This window comes from Bradysia coprophila, assembly GCF_014529535.1.
Source record: "Bradysia coprophila strain Holo2 chromosome X unlocalized genomic scaffold, BU_Bcop_v1 contig_173, whole genome shotgun sequence".
Classification (NCBI taxonomy): Eukaryota; Metazoa; Arthropoda; class Insecta; order Diptera; family Sciaridae; genus Bradysia; species Bradysia coprophila.
This window is the reverse complement of record NW_023503302.1, coordinates 6364743-6385286: the sequence shown is the minus strand read 5'-3', so window position 1 is coordinate 6385286 and position 20544 is coordinate 6364743. Positions and strand designations below refer to the sequence as shown.

General features: G+C 34.4%; 2 protein-coding genes across 2 annotated transcripts in view; both read left to right on the top strand.

The window, feature by feature from the left end:
* Positions 1 to 13142: 13142 nt before the first annotated feature.
* The window catches only part of LOC119068358 (stearoyl-CoA desaturase 5), a 29342-nt gene continuing 21940 nt past the window's right edge, over positions 13143 to 20544 (top strand). The window contains exon 1 of the mRNA XM_037171926.1: positions 13143 to 13217. Coding sequence (XP_037027821.1) covers positions 13158 to 13217 — 60 coding nt within the window. The 5' untranslated portion in view covers positions 13143 to 13157. The remainder of the gene's footprint in view (positions 13218 to 20544) is intronic.
* LOC119068360 lies at positions 14546 to 15686 on the top strand. Its single transcript, XM_037171929.1, has 3 exons — positions 14546 to 14730; positions 14797 to 14885; positions 14958 to 15686. Exons 1-3 carry the CDS (start codon positions 14676 to 14678, stop codon positions 15348 to 15350), a joined length of 537 nt encoding a protein of 178 aa, XP_037027824.1. The 5' UTR covers positions 14546 to 14675; the 3' UTR covers positions 15351 to 15686.

Here is a 20544-nt window from a genome sequence, read left to right as displayed (position 1 = left end):
TTTTCACGGCTCAGAAACTTATTTTTACTCGTATATAATATAATACTCGTAACCAAAATGGTTTTTCCTTTCTCGTTTTCGAATTAACATTAATTTATGCCCCATTAGCGGTGATATAGGGTCAGTACCTCATAACATCAACTGTCATTGATATCAAAATCTAACCGAATCTATCAACAATCAACATTTTAGTTTGAAAGGTCAATGACCCAGGTTGCTTAATTAAAAGTCACAGCAACTCGGACTGTATGTCATTGAGGTTGAGCTCAATTTTCCATTATGTAATTGTTATGCTCGTAGATGAACACGAGAACTGTACCTAATGAACGAATGAATTAAACAATCGAAGTAAAATATTATCTATCAAACAGAGAAAAATACTTAAATCAAAAGAAGTAATAGATTTGACAATTTCTGCACTGAGAAGATTTTTTCACCGCGAGCATGGTACTGTTTTCTTCGTTTGTGATCCTCATTTAATCTACTATCTCTATTGCTTGCAGGAGGTATGAGTTTTCAGAGTCAATTTGCGATAACTTTCGATTTGCGAGCTAGTAGGACAGGTCAAAAAATAGGCTGCACTGAAGTGGGCGAAATAGTTTCTGATTCATATCCCCGAATCAATCTTTAAAAAAACGTTAAACTTTTCTTGTTACAAAAAAAAACTCCAAATTCAGATCTTGAAGCCATGCATGTCGTTGCATTGATAATAATCCTTGCTATCCATGACAACATGGACCTACCACGCCCGGTCTTTAACTGTGCCATGATTTCGACTCAAGTGAGCTATGAGAAAATTAGGAAATGTTTTAGACAAAATCTTATACTTCATTTGTTTAACTTATCATTTTACGATATAAATCCACATTAATTGAAGATCGCTTTTTGTCATAGCTGTCAATAACAGATGATTAGCCTTTTCTGAAATATTGTAGTTTTGTCTGCTTATGCGTTGACTATAAACAGCTCAGTATTTCATCGAAAATAGGATCTTTACAATTCATTTCTCTGCAGCAACGAGCTCCCAATCGGAGCAATATCCATCCCAAAGTACCAACACAATGATTTCATTCTGATGTTCAATTTCAATTTACTTCTTAATTCCACCGTATATCAACGAGATGCATAATATTTGTACGCGTACAACCCACACTCCGCACTCAACACACATTAATTTATACCACCGCTTTCCTATTCACTGGAAATGAAATATATGTTGTATTATAAAAGCCTCCAGGAAATTCTGTCGAACAATAGATAGCTTCTATTGTTTAGCTGTATGGCATTTGCACGGAGCCGTGGATATTCCTATTGTGATAAATAAGAAATTGTTCTCGCTGTGTGCGTTATATGTGGAATATATGGACTCTCTAAAATGTAGAAATTTTCCTTTTAAAATTTCGTTGGGATTTTTCAACTCGAAATTTTTCAATCAAAAACAAGATTTTTCTATTGTATATGGCAATCGTGACGTTGATTTGAATATGAATGGGAACAATATTCCGTAATACATATATCCATTCAATGTTGTATATATTAAATGGAAACGGATCCTTCACTTTAATTAAGTCAATACATTCATGATGATGATGATGATAGAAAAGTTAACATTTGAAGTATATGTTTCGTAATTGTCGATTAGTGAAATTTCACATAAAAAACTACTTCCGAAAACCAAAATAAATCCATAAATTGTCTTTAGTTAGATGATTATGGTAATAATGACCCATATTTCTTTGACAGAGTATTTATTGCGCCCATTTACTTTATATATACACTTTTCGACACACACAAAAAAAGACCATAACCGAGAGAAAATATGTCTCGCCAATAATAATCTTGCCATATCACAATCTACCACCATCGTAGGGGTAAATGGATGGACAGACGAATGACACAAAACATTGCCATAAGAAAATAAACTAAAAATATTGCGTAAACAGCATTTATATTGGAACATATTGAAAAAGGAAAACTGTTTTATGAAAAGCTATTTCCCATTTTCAAATAACACAAAAAAAACACACAGCCGAAAAGCAAAATATGTATTAAGATGTATTTTTCCCGTTTTCCCATGATACAGCTCCAAAACAACGATAAACGTATCACCAAACGATTAGATTATTTACTTGCAGACAATTTATCTTTCTTAATACTCCTTTTTGTGTAATTTACAAGCAAATCAGGGCCATTAAAATAACTTATTGGAAGAGAATACGAAGTGGGTGAAACTGTTATGATATTGTTGCTAACAAACATTTTCGGCCTTTAAAATAGTCTGGCAATCTGTATATACTACACTTGAGCCAATATCGAGGGTCTGTAGATGTGTTGTACTTTGTGGAAATCAGTTGAGAGCGTGGCAGATTGCTGGAGTGTCCTACATAGATACACCATCTATTATGCGGTTTATGTGAATGTTTAATTCTGCCCAACGGAGTGAGCGAGGGCTGTTTATTGTCAGTGCAAAAGAATTTTCTAATTTTCAAGTTTTATACACGATTTTTGAAGATTTTCTCTGATTTTTAGAGATTTTCTTAGAATCAATAGTATTTTACATGACTAGGGATAAAAAATAGAGTTTTAGTCTGAATTTTGTTGATCCGAGGCGAAGCCGAGGTCAATAAACACACGAAAACGAGATTGCAATGGATTTTACATGCTGAGGGCGTCGAAAGACGTGCTTGAAACATGAAAGCATAAAGAATGTATAGCATGAAGGATATTTTTAATGATTTTTAACAGATTTGAGGATTTTCTTACCAATAAATCTCTCTTGAGTTTGAGTGTAAAAGGATTTTCTATGTTGTTTCGTCCGAGTAAAACACTTTGTGTTCCTGTGGGGTACACTCGCTACTCCTCTGACTATTTCCATACATTATGTAATAGTGTTGTTCAATTGTTGTCGCTCCTAAGCAGAAGTTATCAGTACATGTTCTTTTGCTTCAAACATTGACCATTATTGAACTTTTTGATACATTTCTTGAATTTCTCGAATTTCTTGAAAATGATTTATCTGGTTCAGAGAAATTATAGCTGGTGGTATACTGTACTGGCCCAGTTAGAATTCATAATAGTAGATTTGGCATCTATGGGAAAAATGATTGAAATTGGACACCGAGGATATTATTACCTTCATCCATTGCAGTGTTGTTATTTAAATGTTTTCATTTTAACATTCTGAGTTGTTCAACTTCAACAATTTTTTTTGCAGTATCTTCTTGTTTTCGACTAAAAATCTTGCTGACCAATAAGGAAGAGACCTTATTAGCAGTCAGTTCACGACGAAATTATTTTCTTGATGAAAGTTGCAGAAAAAACAATTATTTTTGGATTGATTGAAAAAATGTTTGAAAAAACGAATTTAAGAGGGCGGATACTTGTTAGCTTGATAGCGAGGGGTTGTCCTCTGAGGATTTTTAATGATTTTCTTAGGTTTTTGTAAGATTTTACATGAACTAGACTTACGCCGTCTCGAACCGAGATCCCACTTTACAGTTCCTAGCTATACAAAATACTATTCGTTTGCCTTTTTGTAAGTTTCCATGAATCTTTTCGTTTCCTATGGATTTTTTTGAGGATTTTCTATGATTCTGTGGATTTTCTGATCAAATGAGAATGGATTTTCCCATGATTTTTTTTCGATTGGCAAAGGAATTTTGACGTTTATCTGCATCCCGTTTTTTGGTCCACATCTTACAGGGTGTTGCCATAAACTGTCGTAAAGGACGAAATATCATTTGAAGAAACGTTTATAAATGTCGTTCGCATTTTTTCCGAGTTTTTAGACTTCCCTGCTCCTTGTTTGCAGTTCATATAGCTTTTCCCCAATTTTGAGGTTAACTGAGTGAAAATATAAACTTATGTGATATCACAAATGACATTAACAATGATCTATTACAGTTATGGTCCGTAAAAAAGACCTAGAGCTTCATCCCTCGGATCATTTACGTCATCTCGATTAATAATATCGTATTCTATATTCGAAAAAAAATTCCTTGATTGACCAATACAACTTTATACCTAAAACTAAAACGTTATCCGGAGTATCACATCCTTATATGTATAATAATTTAAAATGTGGGTTGCTTTGGCGATTGTTGCCAGTGTTATTTATGTTTTCGGAAATACACTTTCTAATTCTTACCATCTTTTGCTGGGTAAGAAGGTAAATCATAGAGAAATATAATTCAAAAATTAATGAACCTTCACAAGCTCACCAAAGCACATAAAATGAAAACTAAAACCGCAACAATAAACGTAAATCTTGTTTTCCCACATTTTCACTATATGGCATATCCTTTATCAAAAGACTGAAAGAAAGAATGAAAAAAAAACCTTCTGAAAATACTCTGTTTTCCCAATGTTAACATATTATTGAAAAATAAATCAATGAAAACGATGTTGAATTATACTTGCCCGAGACTACGTTAATAAAAAATATAGAATTTCCAACCGCAAATTTTATATCTTTAAAAACGCCATGTCAATAAAACAACCATAATAATAGTAGTAGCATGGGAACCTCATATGTGAGTATTTTAGGTTTTCCAACCGACAGGGCTGGATTAAGAGTTACAGAGTTCTGGGCTATTAACCTTTATGAAAGTGTTAAATGAGCGCGAGAGGAACGACATTTTTTTGCGATTTTTTGCATTCAAAAAGTTTTTTCTCATATCCCAGCGCTCTTAAGTGCTCCAGCGAACTGGGCCGGGCCCACTTAGCCCGTTGAATAAGCCGGCACTGCCAACCGAAACATAATATAAGAAGAGGTTGAATATGTTTTATAGAAAATTCATTGGTATAATGTGTGGCAGTCTATATATACATACGCCCGTGCAAGCTTTCTTCCAATATGCCATAATTTTCCAGCTTTAAATGGTCTCAATTTCAATGATGCAATAAATTGCCATAAATTGTTTTCATAAGCCATAATCGAGACGACAAACGTTTAGGAAGGTTTCTCTCTACCATACTTGCTGGAGTGTCATGTATGTACTTTCGATGCTCTTATGTTTATGTGTTTGATAGAGAAAGGGCTGCCTATTTTTCTTGATATTTTTTTTTATCTTACTGTTACAACCAGAGATAGAATGCTTTGCAGATATAATATAACACTCAAGATGGGTTACATAGCAGACAATTTATTGAGCACTTTAATGGTTATGGGTTCTCAATAGTAAAAAAAGGGTAATAGAAAATAAAGAAGATTTTGTTGTTAGAAAATAGAAAGAGCAACAGTAATTTCATTAACTAAAAGTTGTTGAGAGATGTGTGTGATTGGTGCTGATGAAGGAAATCTGGGAAAATCGTATTTATTGTGTTGTTAAATTTCTTATCAGTTAATTAAATTGCTTACGACTCAATCATTAACATATAAGCTACCTAAGCATTCCAAGAGCATTTATAATAATGTCTAGCTGTTCAAATTTAATCCTAATCCTTTTGCCAAATTAGTAGTTTCAGTTCAGCATCCATACTGTATGGTGTACAAAATACAGCCACCACATAACACTATTAATGTGTATAAAGTACGAAAATAAAAGGAAATCTCACACGTAAAATAAAATGTAATAATAACACGATTAGATACCTCGGGCGACATAGTAATTGGATTGTTGTTGGTGTATCTCTGATTTTATAGATATATCGAAACGAAACAATAAAGTGGGTGCTGACCGTAAATAGTTTAATTTGTTCGTTTTTGCTAACGAATGGGAAAACCAACTAGACTGGTACGATGATAAGACCGAAATAGACCATTTATTAATCGAAAGGGTTGGTTTTAATGGTTATGACCGGGATATTTTCATTTTTCCGAATTGGACGTGTTTTTCGTTTCATTCCCAGTTATGATATGGAAAATGGACGATTTTTTATTGTTCCTCGAGGAGTCGTTTTGTCGATGGGAATATTAATTGTGTTGAGCCCTGCTCTCCTCCTGCTGTGTGTGTTTGTTTATTTAATTTTGCCGAATCGTAAATATAAGCGGAGAGAACTAAAACTAGTGCATCATCATCGCTGTAAACGGATTGCAATCGGAATTGGAGAAAATAGAAATAGGAAATATCCAATTGATTTCACTCGTTTTCCAGACAACGTTCGCAGAATTTTCATTTCTCTTTTCCTTTTGTTTAAAGTTTTAACTTTTTGCAGTAAGACATCTTCGTTAACATTTTTGTTCCGTTCTGAGCACAGTGAATTTACATTAACAACTGAACCATCAACATAAATCAAGTTGTTTTTAAGTTCCGTTTTAAAGAAAATTCATGCGGAGAGAGACAAACACCACCATCGACCATACACAATGCAGCAAAATTGAAATAAAAATGTTTCAAGCACTTACTTCCGATCGGAACTTTAAAATTGATGAATCGATTGTGTGTGTGTTGTTGTTGTTGTTGTTTGTGGCTAGGTATACTATCAATGCTTGTTGAAGCGATAAGCGATGGAAATGAAAGTGCATTGATTCGCTAGTGGTGGGGTGTCACATCGTGTTAAGACTGGCTGGCATATTTCTGATATCAAGGAGGAATTGTAATTCCTATTTAAGTACACGATGAAATATCAACCCTTTTTTCGAACATTTTTTTTCTCGTATTTAATTTCGTTAAAGAAAATGTGAATAATAGCTACCCAACTGTGTGTAACACCCGTCTTTTTTTCATGGAAAATTTAATTTTCATTTAATTTGAAAGTAATCTAAGACCAAAGGCTTAAATTTTTTGTTTATTGGAAAATTGAACTCAATTAGCTGAAGAAATGGAGGAGAAAAAAAATAATTTTAAGAGATGGCTTTTTTTCACGTCGTTGTACTGGCCTGCCCGTACGACGAATCAACGGTTATGCTAATTTGCAATGTAAATTCGTTGAAATGTAAAACTTAGATTGTAATATCACAAAATGTTTTATTAGCTAACGAAAAAACATAAATAAATTAAGGAAAATGCTAATGAGCTATCTGGAGTTTAAAACGGAGGCGAATAGAACTCGAAGAAACATTAAACTCGGAGAAGAAGAAGATTTTTTTTTATTTCGCAGATTAGATTTATATAAAGTTCTGTGAAAATGAATATAAAAGGGAGAGAGAGTGAATCTGAGAATGGGTTTGCAATATATATTTAGATGGGAAAATATTTATTATTTTTCATAGAAGGGATGATAATTTTTGAAAATTACAAAGCGTATACTAGAAAATTTCGTAAATGAAAATTCATCAGCGTGAAAATGCGTTTTAGAGAAAAATTGTTTTTCATAATGTGGAGGTGTACTAAATTAATTGGTTCATTCGTAAATTAAATTATAAAATCAGAAATGTTAAATTAAACTCGGTAAATACTTTAGTCATGCTACACGGCACCCCCCACGAAAATCGCATTGCAGAAAGCCAAATGCGTTATGATGCTGCCTACACGTAAAATTGTACTTGAGATATAAAATCGAATGCTGACATAAATGTATAATCGTGACCGACCGAAGTTTGTACACACACAATACAAAAATCAAATAAATTTGAAGGGTGCATATGTTTCGATCAAAATTACAGTGTTAAGAGATTGCATAATCGATGTTGTAGAGTTTAGTGGACATTTGCCCTGGGGGTGGTGGAGGGAGATATTTCCTCAACTTATTGTCGTCATAAAATACAAAAAAGTCGGACAGAAGAACATTTTTCGATGGAATGAGTGAAAAATGCAAGACTATTGAATCTTATCAAGAATTTTGCGGGGATGTTGCAATTGTCATTTCATATTTTAAAACAGTGTAAGTGTCTTGTGAGTCATCCCCATAAAGATGTCTGCATAAAAGGTATGGTGATACACCACGCTGTAAGTATTGAAAGTGTTTACGAAGCACATTTAAAAAATTCTGAAAATTCCAAAAAAAAATCTACAAATTCCGAATTCTAAAGTGTAAAAAAACTCGCTAAATTTGACTGAAATGCAGAAAATGCAAGGTCTTACACTAGCTGGTGTTCATGCTATTGTGTAGTTGCATCATTACAAATAGCGCATTAGTCCCTTCCATCATTTTCCAATACATTTAGCATGGCGTATCACACTTGACCAGACCACCTCTGTCCTAAAAGTGAATGTCCCAAGGTTAATTCTCTGATGGCTACTTTTCAGCACAGATCAGAAGACAAGATTTTCTGATTTATAAGTACTGCCGAGTAAGCAGGACATAAACTCATTATATATTACACCAGACACATTATAGCACAGATTGCCTGGAATACTTAACCTTCGCCACCAACGTAAAAATGCAATATAAGTCCTACTTTCAACAACGAAAATGCTTATGATCGTGAGTCTTATTTTCGCTCTTTGCAGACATCGTACTGAATATTGGCTCAATAAAAGACTATGTGATGAAAACGACTCATTACCGAGTAGATAAAAACCAGTTTTTCGTATTTTCTGGCCGCAAGACAACAGAGCACCGTCCTGTCTCGCTGGAACATTTTTTGTTGAGGCGTGTGGACTGCATTCCTCGCCTTCGGCTCAAAATACAAACTTTCCACACGCCTCAACAAAAAATGTTCCAGCGAGACAGTAATGTACTAATTTTCTGTTGCCTATATTGTGGATGTAAATTAAATATTTCCGTCAAGAGTGGTGCAACATTCACATAAGATGTGCAATGTCAACAAAGCCCAAGGTCCCTTGAACAAAAATCAGTTATTACAGAGATACCACTTCCTAGAAAGAAAGAAATACCAGAACCACCCAAACATTTACCAGGACGATTTTATCAGCAATTATCATTCATGCTGCACAATATCCAATAAGAAACCATTCTCATACAATAAAGCGTCGCAGGCTATAACTTCAAATATTTAAAATTAAATTTTGTTGATTAATCAAACCGGTTAAAAATGAATTTATTTAAGCGTTAACAACCCTCGAAAATATTCTACTCATTATGCGAATTACGAACGATATATTAAAAGGGATAATATTGATAGCTACGAATCAAATAATATTAACATCGCCCCAAGTCCCAAGACACCAACTCATTCAATAATTAGTACATGAGATCTCGCGAATATTTACTATATTGCTTCGATGGGTAACATTACCAAATATAGTATATATTCAGACAGGCAGAACATGAAAATATCATGTGTGAGATGGTGGAAAGCGGAAAGATATGTGAACATATACATATATATGTAGTGTACGGTGTCGAAGAGATGGAGGAAGCATATTTATAATCAAGGCATGTTCGAATAATAAACGAAAGAAAATTCTATTTAATAGAAAATGTATTATGTGTGGTGTGTTATGTATGAATAAACATGTTACATATCCTGGAGGCAAGCAATTTTCTCGTAATACTTGAAGAATTTACAAAGTCTTTTCATATGTTATAGTTTGGAGTGGAGTTTATTTGAAAAGCCACACATTAAAGAAAAGGGGTAAAATTTGTTTTTCCTTGTACTTTTCTTCTGTGCATTACATTTTATGTGTGCCGCTCGCGTCAAATATAACAAAGTGACGGTGTGTATCTTATATATGTGTGTACACTTAATGGTAGTTCTGGCTTAATATGAGAAAACAAAATCAACCCCAAAACGGCGTCTATAATTTCCACACATCAGGGTGTTTGATTATTGGAACTGAATAAATAACATATACCGCGTCGCATGTAGATTAATATACAAATGTTTTATATGGGAACATGTTGTATGTTGTGTTATGTAACTTGTTCCTTGTTCTTTTATAACCCGAAATTGTTCATGGAAGACTTTAAACTTTTCGCTGTTTCTCTATTGAGTTATACTCTGAATTTATTTGTGATCGTTGAGAGGGAAAAAGTTAAAAATTAGATTGCGGTTGATGTATTACATCTTTTAATTCTATTTTATCCGTGCTTAGTGGCATAAATCAAATTGTTTTGTGTATAGCTCTGCACAGAAGACAAACGGGTTTTTTGAGTGTTCAAATATCGGTATCTAACCATACCGGAAAATGCAGCAAATCTGCGCCCTTGTACACATTAACGGATTTTTAACAACAATTTAACATCATGCAGTCTTATTTTGATAAGCTCATGCTAATGTTGTGTTACTGTCCCATCCATGGAAAATTACTGACATCCAATATTAGTGTGGTTTGCTTACTTTCACAGTCAATGCAAACGAAACAGCCGAGCAGTAAAACTTTAATGACTTAATATGCAATATGCAATAAATTAGGACCACACCTAAAACTCACTGCACAAATACCTCTACACATACGACGAACACAAAACAAAAAATCGCATCGAGACAATTTCAATTTTCATGGTCATGCTCACCAGCAACTATCTGCAACGTTATTACACTATACATACACACAGCAAGGTAGCTGAATATCTACATGTAGAACGTATAGACACGTTATCAACTATAACCAAACAACTCGGTGCATCCGCATTACAATCGATATAATTTTCCGGCAGAAACAGTTTCGTCGGGAAAATGAAAGTTAAAATACATTCATAGGCTATATGTGCGGCTATACATGCGGCTTGAACACATGCAAAATGTATGGAAATTGTGTTAGTATCATGAGTGTTGTGTTAGTTGTGTGTTACATAACAGTCTGGAATTTCTTCTTGATATTAGGTTTTATCGATACTTGATTCGGGATGCAGTTTCAGTTTCCAACATTTTTTTTTTCTTCATCGACAAACCGTAGCATAGAATGGACATAGCTGCCGGGTAATTGGTTTTCTTTGTCAAGTTTAAAGGGTAACCAATGTTTTGTTTATCTCTTGCATTGAAGGTTGAGCAAATTTTGGTCTCTTTCAATTTTTCAATATTTTGTTCATTCAGCATTGCATCCCTTTGTACCAGTGTATTTATTCTTTTTGACAAGGTAGATATTTCGGACAACATATTGGAGTAGGAAATAATTTTTTTTGCAATACTTCTGATAGTAGGGCTCATGGTTGTACTACATAATTTTCTATTCTAGCCTCCCACACCCCGGATGATATCCGATTTACCGAAGAATGGAATTACACGATCCAAACTTTCAGCCAAACGAAAACTATTCATTCTTCACGAGTTACTATTAAGGGAAGGAATTTCGGTAAAAACGGTTTCGGTAGAAGCGGTAATACCGAGGGATCCCGAATACTGATTTTACTAGCTTGAATACCGGTTTTTACAGGTATAGAAAAAGTTATCGAAACCAACGTAATTTTGCCAAGAGGCGTTGACATAAAAGCGATCCAATATTTCCAGTACACAGTTTCTTTTTATCCAAAAATTTCACAAGTATAAAAGCACATTAAAAATTTCGTCCCGAATACATAGCTGCGGAATGTATAGTAAGCGATTATGGATTTTTTGAAAATTCGAAACCATTGATCCTATTTAAACCAAGCGTCTACAGAGCAGCGATACAAAATGGAATTGTGTCAGATAAAGCCCTTTTTTATTGAAAATTACACGAGATAAACTCTATCGTTTATTTTTGTAAGAAAAAATGAGGACTAAGACCCAGTTTGAATTTGTGTAGCTGCTTGAGAGATGTTTTGATTTCATTGAATGTTGATCAATTTTCTTAATGTTTCTCACGAAAATATAACAGACTGAAGGTACACTTCTACTCCATGACTCTATTTAAAGGTGTCCTAATGGAAGTAATTTTTCAAACTGAACAAAGTATTCAAAATAGTGATCTGCATTACAACCAGTCTGAAATGATCTGCACATTAAATTCTTGGACTGCATTTGAGATTTATGGAGAAAAAGGAATTCAATGAAACACCGGTAATACCGGTATTACAGTGTCCGGTATTACCGAAAACCGGAATTGCCAAAAGCCTTCCGGTTTCCTTTCCCTAATTCCAGAATTCACAGTGACGTCGTCGTCTATAGGAAATATTTATTTTCGAGGGAAGGGTCTTAGTCAACCATACCAATCAAAATAGAATCCAAGACTATGAGGGACGCGATAACGAATTCGTGTAGTTCGTTTTTGTTACCCACTACCTACTTTGTTCTAAACTGAGAAAATTTGTCTACACCTCTCATATTCACGGGCAACACTTTTTCGGTTAGCAAGTACTCTTTTAGATGGTTTCCTTTTTTTAACTGCATGACCTCATTTGTGAACATTGCCTAATATATAAAGATCGTTCAAATCGTTGTCCATATCCATTGATCTACGAATCTGTTTACAAATTAAATGTATTTAGGATCGAGATTCTCCATCGTTTCGGAATATATGAGACCACTTCTAGAGTAGAATATCTGAGAGCTCTCTAAATCCATTTAACCAACAACAAACCTCTCAGCTCTCATACACTAAAAATAGCCTATAAATACGTTCCTCAACAATCTTATCAAATAAATAATTTAATGTGTCACGTTCGGTGTGCAGATTTTCCTCTAAATTTCTGCCGCTCCAAAACAGCGTCGCAATTTTATTTTTAGCATTTTAGAAATGTGTGTCGTCACTGCGATATCTTCTCACAACGAAACAGTGGCTACGAACCAAAAAAAGGAACAGAAATTCGAAATTGAGAATTTTGATAAAACGAGAGACTTAAAGTCATAATTGCCTACACAGCTCGTCAGATTTATAAAGACTTTAAATCCCTTTCATGATAATAATTGATTTTGAATTTTATGGAAATAATGTCTGAAGTCATCAAGAAAATATGCTTAGTGTATCACTCAAGGATGCAGCAACACGTAACGAAATTAAAATTGCAGATTTTGTGCCAAGTCACATAGAATTTATATTGCAAAAAAAAGTTCTATTTCACCATTAATCAGTAAATCATATCGCAGTTTGGTCGTTTGTGCTTAGCATTTGAGACGGTATGTACTTGTATGAATGATCTATATATATTTTACGTATGATGCAAGCCAAAATAAAAAACAATTTCACTCAAATAAATAACAACTTGAAAAGTTAATATAAAGTTACGTAACAACGCAGGATAATTCGTTTACATTATCATCTACTGTTCTCCTTCATAAAATGACGTATCGACCTTCCACACAGATACACACATGGTCTCAATATTTTTAAATTCAAATTTCAAAATCAGTAAATCAGTGAATCTTCTATCCTCAAGTGAATGTTATAGTCGACATTATTTTTGTGTATTTTCAATGCTGTTTATTAATAATAACCGACTCACATAAACAGATGATCGGTATTGAAGGCAGAACAGCCGCTGAAAAACTCAGGCCCCGCACAATTCACACCGTAAGTACGTGCGCATCTCAATTCGCATTTTTGATGAATCAGTGATCACTAATACTAAAACGCTTTTTCCAAACAAAAGCCAAGTACGACCAATCCTAATATTACCTTCTTAGGTTGTTTATTTTGTCTTGTCTGCCATGAATCTCGTGCGTTAGAGCTCACTCTGTTGTGTGGTGTTATCGGTTGGGTGTGATGTTATAGGTCCGTAGTACTTTGCGAGGCGTAACGTAAAAACGTCATCAAGGAATTTGTCTTGATAAGATTGATGTCAAACTTTCATTTCAATTACAAGTCCACAAGCACACCACAAACTCATATGTACTCTAATGGTCCGTTCCAAAAGAGTAATGTAAAAAATATTAGAATGTCCACCCGTTCCTATCAAGTTGATAATAATAAGGAACCGAGACTAGTACATGGAAAACCCTATTTCAAAGGAATCGGTTGAAGAAACTGTGGATCATCTGAATCACAAAAAAATTCGAATTGTCCTGCCAAGCATTAATTGTTTGAACGACCTTTGCATAAAGTGTAGGGATTCAAAGAGGTTATGGGTATGCTTGCTGCCAGAAAGAAATTTTTGGTGCCTATCAAAAATAGCAAGTAATAGACCTCAAGATTTCATTTAATTGATTAAGTGTAATAAAGCCATATGAAAAAAAAAGGCTAATCCTTTGTTACAAACAGCCACGACCAAACTAATCGTTAGGTCGGGCTCAGTGTTGTAAAAGGTTAAAAAAACGTACAAGGAAATTGGATATAAGGCTGGGAATACTACTCTTACTAACGTAGCTACCATGGCTCATTTTTACTAATAAATTGTATTCGAAAGATCACGCAAAATTCTTAGTCAAGGTGATATTTTGTCCCGTCGCAGGCTATCCTGATTTAAAGAAAATTTACGGAAATTTGTCTGTTAAAATGTCGAGGCAGAGTGCTCGATGAGCTCAATTCGTTAACATGGGTAAAGAGCAATAGTGCAATCAAACACCGAGTTAGTTGGCTTCCACCAAACATGTAACAAAAATCAAATAAATTCGAGGGTTGCATTTGTTTCGATTAAAATTACGATGTGAAGAGAACGCATAATCGATATTGTAGAGTTTAGTGGACATTCGCCCTGGGGTAGTGAAAAAACTTGTTCTGATGTAATGAGTCAAAATTGCAAGGCTGTCGAATTTTATGAAGAATGGTCCATTGATGTTGTAACTGTCCTCTCATTCGGTCTTGCGAGCCATGAAATCGTTCCAGGCGATCGGCTGTACTGTCTGACGGTCATGTGTGTTGGAAGTTAATTTAACGATATTTAAAAAAAGATTTGTGTATCCAACGAAAATAGTAAAAGTTGACTAACTAAAACAACTCACTGTAAAATAAATCGTCACTCATATCGATGGATTTAAATTGTACCAGCTCAGTTGATTCCTGAAAAAGTATAGAAAGAAAAAAAAACGAAAAATGAATTCCAACCTGTATCTAGTTGTGTTGTGTTTAGTTTCCTCGATTGGCCTTAGTGAGTGAATTTCGATTCTAATTTATTTTTTCAATCAAATTAATTTTGTGCAAATATTCATTGTAGGCAATGGCTTGAAATGTTTCAACTGTGATTCACATGACGATAAAGACTGTTTCGAATTAAATGGAAATACTACCGAACTTGTTCCGGAGGTAATTCAATTTAAAATAAAAGAAAAATCAAGCGCGACACCTGTTCTGAACGACATAACATTTTGTGATTAGGAATGTACCATTGAAGCGGTTTATGGTGGTCCCTTATCTGGATTTCAATTAGGCGTTACCACACATTATGCGGGAACGAAATACGCCAGCAGTCTTGGGGTCGAATACGATTGCATGAAAACAGAAATCACTGTCAAGAGAACCGTTTTCGAAAATGAAACAAGTCAAGTATCTGAAAGGAATGTTTATGTTACCAGGGCGTGTTCAATCAAGTCAGAACCGGATGCTTGTGATCGATTTAAGAACATGTTAAAAGGCAGAGCAAATTCTGAGTTAATATTTTGTGGTCATTGTGATTCCGATGGATGTAACTTTGCTACGTCGATAGTCGCTTGGCCGTCAATGTGTATCCTTGCTGTAGTGTTACTGGTGATTAAATATAGCGTAAATTGAAAACAAGGCTCTGTCACTGGCAGGGAAGAAACGTCATTCTAATAGAACATTAGACAGCTCACTCCGATTTATTTCGCTGTTTCTGGAAGAGGCCATCCATAAATTATATTTTACGCATCTGAAATCCTTTCATATTTTACGGGACATAATTGGTCAACGGTCTCTTCTTCTTCATATTTTTTTTTCTTTCTTCTTTATTGTTTCGTTCATCACCCAATTGTGAATCCAACCAACCCGCCGATGCCAATAGCTTACAAATTAAAATCATAATTTATTATAATAGTAACCATATCTCAATCATGAATATATACATAAACATTGATTTAAGAAACGCCAGAGTGTACATTTTTCTTGTTGGTTGATTTCGTAATATTTATTTCCGTACGTCGTCGTCGCGCACGTTTTAAGAAAAGAAAAAAATATTCAGAACATTAATGATTTAAGTATATTGTACGTCTGAAATCGACAATAGATTCAGACTTGTAAGTCGGGATAGTGATTAAGTGATTGGAAAATTATAAAAGGAGACTGCAATTTTCACCTATACTTGTAGGTTGATGTGAAACTTTATAAGTTTACTCTACATCTCCACACATTTTGTATGGAGAAGAGTTATTTGTTCAAAGAGGGGGAAAAAGTTGGAAATTTTTTTTTCGGAGGGGGTAGTTTGGAGAAAATTAAGTTTCCAACTATTTTTCCGAGGTCAGCACAACAAATATCAAATATCAAATACCTTCTCTATACAAAAGTTGTGGGGATTGGGGAGTTCATTGATCAATCACAAGTTTCACATCAACTTGTAACTATAAGGGGAAACGCAATCGCTCTAATAAGTGAAACAACTGCCATAACTTGTATAAACAGGTCAGTTCGATGTAAAGGCTTTAAGTTATCAAAAATGTAATAAATTCGAGAGTTGAGACGATACTATTAAAATGAAATTTTTTGCCGCCTCCGTTGGATGGTTAAATTAGTAAAAAAAAATTGTTTGCTTGACAGCTACAAGAAAATCTAATTTTGATTTAAAATTAACACATTCGTGGACGTACATTCTCCAAAAAGGATTCTGTTGAAAAGATATCATCAAAAATAAAATACGAGACACACAAATGTAGGCTACAATTTGTACACAGACTGACTTCTTCGCAAATGAAACACAAAAGGCATGAATATGTGGTTCATATCGGTTTTGAAGTCTTTCAAGGAATTATACAGCGGACATCAGTGAAATTTAGATAGGAATTTGCTTCAGCTGTTTTTCAGTTGACACTCATCTGAACTAAGCTATGTATGCGTTTTTACACAGTTTTACCCCTGCCAAGCGTGTGCAGATGAAACAAATTCCTACCTAAATTTCACTGACGTTCACTGTAATAGATACTTTCCTAACACATGTTAGAATGCTTTTTTGGAATGTGAGGTTTCCAGCTCGAGCCGGAGGCGAGGCTTTTAGTATAAGTTAGGAACAACGTTATTCCTAAACAACGTGGGAAAGAAGCGACGAAGTCGAGATATTTAAACACTAGTTAGGAAAAAGATAGATATTGTTCAATATACCAATATATATTGTTGCAAACAATTGGAAGACTTCAGAGATGCTGTAGACGTTTTCGGGTGTGTTCAGTTCGTTCCAACATTGATGGTATTGTATAAGCCAGGTTTTAATGAAGCTGCTGTTGATACCACATAAAATCACTATTCCTAATTTAAATGCTAACGCCCAAATACAATTTTATGATTTCTTCACTATTCCGACCAAAATAATCGGTTACCAAATGCATTCATCATTAATGTTGTGTTTATAAATAAAATCTTCATTTTAACTACTTGCTTCCTTTCTAACTTGAACATACACGTGCTTTTGCACTTAGTACTGGTAGAATACACATCTCACTTCAAATTAAAAAAGTAGAAACACTTCTGTAATTTAAACAGAAATAGAATTAGTGAATGGAGTCGAGTTTTACTTTAAACTTCATTCATAACGTCTTTCTGTTAGTATTTTCTCCTATGATAAACATGTTAGCGCCATCTAGTACACCGTAGCATTGTTTTTGCTTTCAATTCGTTGTATGAGATTTTCGGAGTTGTGTCTTTACTAAGTCGATGTCGATATTTGAGACAATTTTTCAGTTTATTTTACACTGTCAATTTTGTGGTCTACGTGAATGGTGCAAATATTGTCCCTTCAGTCGTGTTAGTTGTCTTTCAATGGGCAACCAGGTGTTTTTTTTCACATTATTTGCTGGTTGGATATCTTCTTTAAATTAATTAATTTGGCTAGCGGAACGACTACAATAAGGCAAAGAAACGAAAATAGAATAGTAAATCTAGTAACACAAAAACATAATTGTCTGGACGACATTGTATCAAAGGTTTGCGTTACCAACGTCAGGGGCAATAATGATCGAACTTTTTCAGAAGTTGGTCTTTTATATTGCACTGAATTTTCGGCGAATTCCTGAAGAAACGGCGAGTTCCTTAAGAACGTTTCTTCGGGAATTCGCTGTTTCTTCAGGAAGTCGTCGCTTTTAACCATTTTGGAAAAGAAATATTCCATTTACAAAATATTAAAGAAGTGTAGAAACTACTAATTGTCGTTTCATCAGGAACTCATCGTTTTTTCAGTAAGTCGTCGATAATTATGTTGTCGATGCTTCAGTGCAATGTAGTTTATGAAAGTTGGTCCACACCAAGAAGTAGCTCTCAGTTATAGTTTACTGTATCGCCACTTACTATATTCGCTTTGTATTTTTTGATGATATTTTTTCCGCCACGCGTCGTATATCATGATCCAAACCACCCTCCAACAGTTGGAAGGTGGTTTGTCCTAAACCATAAACTGGACAAAATAAGTTTTAAGGTTCTTTTGGAAACATCAGTTTTATTTGTTCCACCGCGTTCAACGAAAATACAATATCCACGTATTGGTTATGGTTATACAATTGAAATTGCATTGTTTTAATGTCCAATGGCACAAGTTTATACCAAAATTTTGTAGATGTACAAAGCTTACTGAAGAATTTTATGCAGTGAAGCTTAAGTGGAACGAATAAAACCCAAGAAAAAGTGAAAACTTGTTTGAGCACTGTATAGGATGATACATTTTTAGCGTTTAAGGGAAATGATTTGAATCATCAGTAAGTAATTTTTCCGATTTTAAAATTTCCTATAAAAAGTAAGTTTCCCAGATTAAAGGCTCGGAACTGAATCTGAACGTATAGTACAATGATTGGGGAAGAATCTAGAGCGCTTTTACTGAACAGAAATTATTGCCTCCCCCTCTCGCTAGCGTACGTCTATTAATATCTATACACTAAGTCGGTTGCATTTGGGTATTGACAAAATCGGTTCAGGTGTGCTGTTTTCGGGTTTTGTAATGTCGATTAGCCTACATCTAACATCTAAAAACGACAATGATGATATCAGATAAAGTTGGTTATGACTAATTTCGTTACACAACATGAAAATGTTGTTTACAAATTCATATTCTAAGTATTAGCTATTATGTGTATCAAAATCTATTCAATATAATAGTAGTCGACTTAACATCAAAGTTGGTTCTTTCCGTTCGAGTTATAATGTAATCTTATCATTTTATCGTGTCATTGTGTTACCTATTATAAAAAACGTTTTTTTTTATTGGACTGACACTTGGGTGAATCCAGACGGTTTCGTAAATTACAAATTTTCAGTATTACATGCAATGACCTTCAATCAGACGATTGAAGTTATTGAAGTTAGTCATTATTTATACTCGATATGAATACGCGTTCTACGTTTACATTATAAACATCTTTATCGCTGGTTATGAGATATGACAGCATACAATATTGTGTAATGCTTTAGGTAATTAGTGGACGAGTAAACATTTTTCATTCAATGAAATTTAATCAATTTATGCATGTTCACATTAACGGTGCATCCAATTTGCCAGCATTTTTGATTAATTATGATTGCATTCTACTTATATGGAAAAATGAAGAAAATTACCAAATTGAGAAGAGGGAGGGAGGAGAGACCGAAATACTTTGAGGGATTCTTTTGAAAAACAGCCTATCGAAATCGGACGCATTTTCTAGTGGACTTTTTCATATGTGCCTAGAAAGGTATTCGACCCTAGGGTCTAGAAGCCAAAACCACTTTCAAAAAAATTCTTCGAAGTTTGTGTGGCTGGTAAAAGGGAATCAAAAACCGAAAACTTGCACTTTTCTTACAAAAATTTCTCCAGTTACACGAGCCGTACACTCGTACAGGGTCGTGGGTGTCATTAGAAAGGTAATCACATGTACTATTGAGCCGAATAGTGACTTATTGGGTTTAAAATTCATCCACACTGAAATATGTGCAGTTGAAGTTTTCAACCGAAGACTTACACTCTTCTTACAGAAATTTCTCGAGTTACACAGAATGTACATGGTCGTGTGGGGTATCATTTAAAAGGTAATTTTATGTGCTTTTGGGCCAAATACGGTCTCATGTGGTTTGGATGCATCTACCGTTTAATAGAAGTTGAAATGTTTAAGTGCCTATTTTTCATCGCATATTCATCCAAACCACATAAGACCCTATTTGGCCCAAAAGCACATAAAATTACAATTCGAATGATACCCCACACGACCATGTACGTTTTGTGTACCTCGAGAAATTTCTGTAAGAACAGTGTAAGTCTTCGGTTGTAAACTTCAACTGGCCCAAAAAGAAATCACAAAAAAGGGAGTTCGTAACTGGTAGATGTCACCATATCACAATATGTTGCAAAAAATTGAAATTCACATGGTTTTGATTTTCTTGCAATAATTTTTGCTATTTTGTGATCATAACAATTGCATCAGTCAACGCTTTCCGAAAGAAGGTTTGTAATTCGGAAATACGTTTATAATAATAAATTGTGTATAGACGTAGACGACGCACAATTTGTCCCCACTAATGATTCTCTGTACTTTCATACGTTAATTTCGTGAAAGAAATCGAACAAATTGAATTTTATCAACGTAGATCAAACAATTATTTTGTCGTTGGTTCTGTTTTAGTTGGACGATTATGACAACTTGATTGGGCTTTGATATAATGTGTTGGTCACTTTTCCAAAGCGCCTTAGGTTCCAAGTTCCAACGAGTTTGAAACGAATCGGAAACCGTACCCAGTTCGACATGAACTTATTTTCATGCGACAGTTATTGTAAACCTGTCTT